The sequence below is a fragment of the Monodelphis domestica genome, chromosome 5 (assembly GCF_027887165.1).
Source record: "Monodelphis domestica isolate mMonDom1 chromosome 5, mMonDom1.pri, whole genome shotgun sequence".
Taxonomy (NCBI): Eukaryota; Metazoa; Chordata; class Mammalia; order Didelphimorphia; family Didelphidae; genus Monodelphis; species Monodelphis domestica.
The window spans coordinates 279,174,241-279,180,955 of NC_077231.1; the positions used below are offsets into that span (position 1 = coordinate 279,174,241).

The 6,715-nt window shown below is 39.3% G+C and overlaps 1 protein-coding gene across 1 annotated transcript; it reads right to left on the reverse strand.

Moving 5' to 3' along the window:
* Positions 1 to 4,293: 4,293 nt before the first annotated feature.
* LOC100022405 (microfibrillar-associated protein 1-like) lies at positions 4,294 to 5,600 on the reverse strand. Its single transcript, XM_056797327.1, is given in 2 exon segments — positions 4,294 to 4,520; positions 4,523 to 5,600. Coding segments are annotated over 2 exon segments (1,305 nt in total).
* Positions 5,601 to 6,715: the final 1,115 nt, after the last annotated feature.

Here is a 6,715-nt window from a genome sequence, read left to right on the forward strand (position 1 = left end):
TTAGGTCTGATATATTCATCAGGAATGCTTGGAAATATATTTTATGGAATGGTAATTTTTCTCTCCTGAATGAATATATTCAGTGTTGCTGGAAAGGTGACTCTGTGTTGCTGTTAACCTAGAGCCTTCACCTTCCAAAATATCATATTCCACTCCTTTAATGTGGAGGCTAAGTCCTGTGTAATCCTGAATGCAGCTCCATGGTTTTCTTTGATCATTTCTTGTATTATGATGGCTAGGCTCTTTTTTGTTGTGGTTGTGGTTGTGGTTGTGGCTGTTCATGGCTTTCAGGTAGTCCAATAATTCTTGAATTGTCTCTTGGATCTATTTTACAAGTCAGTTGTCTTTTCAATGAGATTTCACATTTTTGTCTTTTTTCATTCTTTTGTTTCTTGATGTCTCATGAAGTCATTCACTTGTAGTTGTTCAATTCTAAATTTTAAGGAATGATTTTCTTCCATGACCTTTTGAACCTCTGTTTTTTTTTTCATTTCCCTCATTTCTCTTTCCCATTTTCCCTCTGCCTCTCTTAATTGTAACAGGAGACAAGTGAAGGGAGTTTTTGGAGGATTTTAGCTGAAGCCTGGTCCACAACAAGAAAGAAAACAAGTTACTTTTCTGCCTGTGGCTTCAGATATTTCTCTGACCCTCAGGAAAATTCTCCTCTCAGTATTCTTCCAAGGCTGGAAGTGGCTAGTTGCTTAAAATTCTCTTCTCTCAGTTCTTTTTCCCAGAATCCTCTTGTTCCCTCTCCACTGCTCCTCTGCCAGCTGCCCCCACCAAGTAGGGTCTCTTTTTTTCTCCATTGCAAATAACACTTCTTGTCTTCATGCATTCTTTTTTTTTAATTTCTATTTTAATTGGTCAATTTGAAACATTATTCCTTGGTTACAAAAATCGCAGTATATCCCTCCCTTCCCTCCCCCCCCCCCAGTGGACGTGCAATTCCAGTGGGTATTAAATGTGTCCTTCCTCAGAACCCATTTCTATGTTGTTGGTGTTTGCATTAGGATGTTCATTTAGAATCTACCTCCCCAGTCATATCCCCTCAACCCATGTAATCAAGCAGTTGTTTTACTTCTGTGTTTCTACTCCCACAGTTTTCCCTCTGAATCTTTCTCATAGATCCCTCTGGGTTGTTCAGGAACACTGCATTGCCACTAATGGAGGAGTCCATTACATTCAGTTGTACCACAGTGTATCAGTCTCTGTATAATATTCCCCTGCTCCTTTCGCTCTGCATCACTTCTTGGAGATTGTTCTAGTCCCCATGGAATTCCTCCACTTTATTATTGCTTTGAGCACAATAGTATATTCCATCACCAACATATACCACAATTTGTTCAGCCATATTCCCAATTGAAGGGCATCCCCTCATTTTCCAATTTTTTTTTTGTGACCACAAAGAGCGCAGCTATGAATATTCATGTACAAGTCTTTTTCCTTATTATCTCTTTGGGGGTATAAACCCAGTAGTGCTATAGCTGGATCAAAGGGCAGACAGTCTTTTATCGCCGTTTGGGCATAGTTCCAAATTGCCCTCCAGAATGGTTGGTTCAGTTCACAACTCCACCAGCAATGCATTAATGTCCTGACTTTGCTACATCCCCTCCAGCATTCATTACTTTCCATTGCTGTCATGTTAGCCAATCTGCTAGGTGTGAGGTATTACCTCAGAGTTGTTTTGATTCACATCTCTCTGATTATAAGAGATTTAGGACACTTTCATGTGCTTATTGATAGTTTTGATTTCTTTGACTGAAAATTGCCTATTCATGTCCCTTACCCATTTATCAATTGGAGATTGGCTTGATTTTTTGTACAATTGATTTAGCTCTTTATAAATTTGAGTAATTAGACCTTCGTCAGAGGTTCTTGTTATGAAGATTGTTTACCAATTTGTTGCTTCCCTTCTAATTTTGGATGCATTAGTTTTGTTTGTACAAAAACTTTTTAATTTGATATAATCAAAATTATTTATTTTACATTTTGTGGCTCTTTCTAAGTCTTGCTTGGTTTTAAAATCTTTCCCTTCCCAAAGGTCTGACATGTGTACTATTGTCTTCACCTAATTTACTTATAGTTTCCTTCTTTATGTTCAAGTCATTCACCCATTCTGAGTTTATCTTGGTGTAGGGTGTGAAATGTTGATCCAATCCAAATCTCTCCCACACTGACTTCCAATTTGCCCAGTGGTTTTTATCGAATAGTGGATTTTTATCCCAAAAGCTGGGATCTTTGAGCTTGTCATAGACTGTCTTGCTGAGGTCACTTACCCAATGTATCTATTCCACTGGTCCTCCTTTCTGTCTCTTAGCCAGTGCCATATTGTTTGGTACTGCAAGGCCACCTTCCTTTGCATTACTTTTTCATAATTTCCCTGGATATCCTTGATCTTTTGTTCTTCCAAATGAACTTTATGATTTTTTCTAATTCAGTAAAGTTTTTTGGTAGCTTGATGGGTATGGCACTAAATAAATAAATAAGTTTGGGTAGGATGGTCATTTTTATTATGTTAGCTCATCCTACCCATGAGCAGTTAATGTTTTTCCAATTGTTTAGATCTAGTTTTAATTGTGTGGAAAGGTTTTTGTAGTTGTGTTCATATAGTTCCTGTGTTCATATAGTTCCTGTGTTTGTCTCAGCAGATAGATTCCTAAGTATTTTATATTGTCTAGGGTGATTTTCAATGGAATTTCTCTTTCTAATTCCTGCTGCTGAGATGTGTTGAAGATATATAGAAACGCTGATGACTTATGTGGGTCTATTTTGCATTCTATTTCCACTAGCTTAGTAGACCATCATATCATCCACAAAGAGTGATAGCTTGGTCTCTTCATTGCCAATATTAATACCTTCAATTTTTTTCTTCTCGAATTGCTACTGCTAGTGTTTCTAGTACAATTAATAATAGTGGTGATAATGGGCATCCGTGTTTCACTCCTGATCTTGTTGGAATGCATCTAGTTTATCCCCATTGCATATGATGTTGGCTGATGATTTTAGATAAATACTATTTATTAGAAAAGATCCTTCTATTCCTAAACTTTCTAGTGTTTTCAATAGGAAGGAGTGTTGTATTTTTTCAAAGGCTTTTGCTGGGTCTATTGAAATAATCATGTGATTTTTGTTGGTTTGCTTGTTGATGTGGTCAATTATGTGGATGGTTTTCCTAATATTGAACCAGCCCTGCATCCCTGGTATAAATCCTACTTGATCATGGTGGATGACCCTTCTGATCACTTGCTGGAGTCTTTTTGCTAGTATTCTATTTAAGATTTTTGCATCTATATTCATTAGGGAGATTGGTCTATAAATTTTCTTTCTCTGTTTTTGACCTGCCTGGTTTTGGAATCAGTACCATATTTGTGTCATAAAAGGAATTTGGTAGAACTCCCTCTTTGCTTATTATGTCAAATAGTTTGTATAGTATTGGGATTAGCTGTTCTTTGAATGTTTGATAGAATTCACTTGTGAATCCATCAGGCCCTGGGGATTTTTTCTTAGGGAGTTCTTTGATGGACTGCTCAATTTCTTTTTCTGATATGGGATTTTTTAAGAATTCTATTTCTTCTTCTGTTAATCTAGGCAATTTATATTTTTGTAAATATTCATTCATTCATTGGCTTAGAGAGAAGAGAGGGGGTTTGAAGATGTTCTCCCTTCTGCCTTCCCTCCTTAGCTAAAGCTGCTTTCCCCAATTTGTTCTTGTCCCTTTTGTCTCCCCTCCACTACTTAAGACCAGAAGGTCTCCCCTTGATCAATTCACTCATCCTCAGCTTGGGGAACAAATAACTTTTAACCTTAACTCAATCAGGTAATACAAAAGGAAAAAATGGGAAAAGGGGTCCCTGTCTCTATATAAACCCTTTTCCCTCCCTCCTTGAGTTTGGGGGGGAATTCAGGCCTTGGCAGTCTGAGCCCCCTGAGAGAAAGTCATGTTGACTCACCCCTGGGCAACAGGAGCTGAGGTAAAGTCTGCTCAGGTTTCTCTTCAGAAAGTCCCTTCAATTGGGAAGTGTTGGGGGAAAAAGATTTCCAGTCACCAGCAGGAAAGGTGGGTAACACTTAGGAGAAAGTCCTTTTCCCATCTTCTCTCTTTGGCCTCTCAAGACAGAGTCACTGCTCTCTCCTCCAGAGATGACTCCTCCTTCCGGATTCCCCTCCTGGGGCCCCTCCCCCATCAAGGTGATCAATTTCACATACTCTTCAGTCTTGGCACTTTTTCTCTAGTGCCAGCCTCTGTCACAACTTCCCCATGTGTCCATTGTCAGGGAAGCAGGAGTTTGAATCCTAGGAAGTTTTCCTTTTCTTAGCAGATTGTCTCTCAAATACATCTTGTACCCCAGAAGCTTTTTCCTTGAAGAACTTGGTATTCTGGGCACTGTCCTGACTCCAAGCTGAATCAAAGGAAGTGGTGTCTTGATCCACAAGGTGGGTGTATTTGGTCCTTCCTGATCGCCCAAAGTTCTTGACCTGCAAAACTTTGGGAAGAATAGTTTTATTGAAGTGATCTTCCAGGTGGGAACACTGAAATCTCTCTTGTAAACTTCTTCATCTTCATCCATGAAAAAAGCTCCCCGGTGATAGTACTTCTGCAAGAATTTGTATTTGCCCTTCACAGCTTTGTTGGTAATAATTTTGCCATTTGCTTGGAGTTCAGCTTGTCTTTCCTCTTCTGTCAGGTTTCGCATGTGTTCAATCTCTGCTCTCTCCTTCTCCATCGCTTCTCGATCCTCTCTGTCCCGTTTGATTCTTTTCAGCTCCCGAACTTTCCAGGCCTCATATTCCTCCTCCTGATTCTCATCATCTGTGTTGAGTGCATCTAGGGCAGCCAAAGAGCACTTGTTTTTCTCCAGTTCCTTCTTTGTCTCCTCTTCCACATTCTTGAGTGTATACTTGCACCTCTCCTCAGCCAGACGTTTTGCCTCTTGCTCCAATTCCTTCTGTTTCCGTGCTTCTGCCTCACGCTCTTGAACTGTGACACGGTCTTTCTTTTGGATGAAAACAGGCTTGAGTCGGGGTTCCATTTCATCCTGGCTGTCTGTATATTCTTCATACTCAGACTCTGATTCAGATTCCTCACCAGAATGCCCTTCATCTTCCACTTCCATGAGCTCCGTCTCCTCATTTTTCCTCTCCTGTGCTCGCTGACGCATCATATGATGTCGCCACTCAATATCCTCCTCATCAATTTTTTCCTCTCTACCATCCTCTCTCTCCAATTGCCTCACATCTGCTACTTCAGAATGGCTTTCTCCCACTACTTCAGGTTCTACTATTTTGCGATGCCGAGCCAACCTTTCTTCAACATCTTCATTAATGCGGTTCTGCAAACGTCGAAGCCTGGGATCACTAGGTGAATCCTCTCCCTGTTCCTCAGGCTCTACTTCTTGATCATTGGCTTTCTTGATGAACTGAAATTCTTCATCCTCCTCATCAGAGGAAGCCATAGGTGCATAGTCTGGCCTCTTTCCAGATACATAACGTTTCACCTTCACTTTCTCCATTGAAATCTCCCCTTTCTCATTGTGAACCTGGATGGCCCTAGCTGTGGAATTAATGGGGGGCTGCTTCATGAGAGTGCTTGGGACAGACATGATGGCAATAGCAGTGGCAGCTGTGGCAGTATAGTGAGGTACTAAGTAAGGGGACTTGAAGTTATTGTTATTCCAAAGTGTTAATTCCAACTAGGCAAACAGAAGAAAGGATTCCCTTTTTAGAAGTACAAACTCAGAATAGACAGAGAACCAAGAATTTCCTTTCACAGTGATTTGCCTATGGTCACAGAATGGCAAAATAAGAACTAGGATTTGAATCCAAGTCCTCTTCCTCCAAAACCAGCATTCTTATCACTGACTTCCATGACCTCACTGTCATTAAGATAGAGATAAAGCTAAGACTAAGAACATCTTACTTTGTTTATCTTGAGTTAGGCCCTAGACAGAATAAATCACAAGGAAGGTCTAAACCTATAATCTCATAGAAAAGGCACAAACACAATGTTGTGGCCACTTGGACTAGAAGAAGATTAAACTTAAAAATGCAATTGAGTATGGTTATTAGCATCTTAGTTTGAGTTTTATATCTTGTCATTTTTCTTTCTTTCCTTTTTTGGATGGCAAATATTTTGAACTTTTTTCTCTCTCAAAATCATTACTAGACTACTCTGGGTGGGAGAAGAAATGGGGCATATTGATACAATAGTAAATTTAAGGGGTATGCAAATAAGGCATGCGAAAATCCAATGTAAAAAGGAAATAGAAAGCAAAGTTATTTTCCACAGGCAAGGTCTAGCCTTAACAAATCCAGGGGTTCCTGACAGGTGGTGAAAAATCAGTCAAGAAAGTAAGAAACAGAAGACAGCTGTATATTTATGGCCACAGGCATGCTTTGCAACTAATAGCTGCTCTGCCATCCCCAAGCTTGATGTTTATTTTTATACCATTTTTTTTGGCACACAGATACATTACCTAACACACATGTTTAAATAGAGATGTTTGGAAAAGTGATATATTAACTTTTAACAAATTACTTGATTAACATTCTATATTCTTGTATTGTGATTACAGATTCTTGACAGCATAAAGGTTTCACATGAGATAAATGATTTTGTCACAGGTGGCTTAATTTTCTCATTACCCTGTGAGGAGTTTTGAGCTTACAAACAATCAAGGAAATTTATTAGAAGGAATAATTCAGAAGTTCTTAAAGA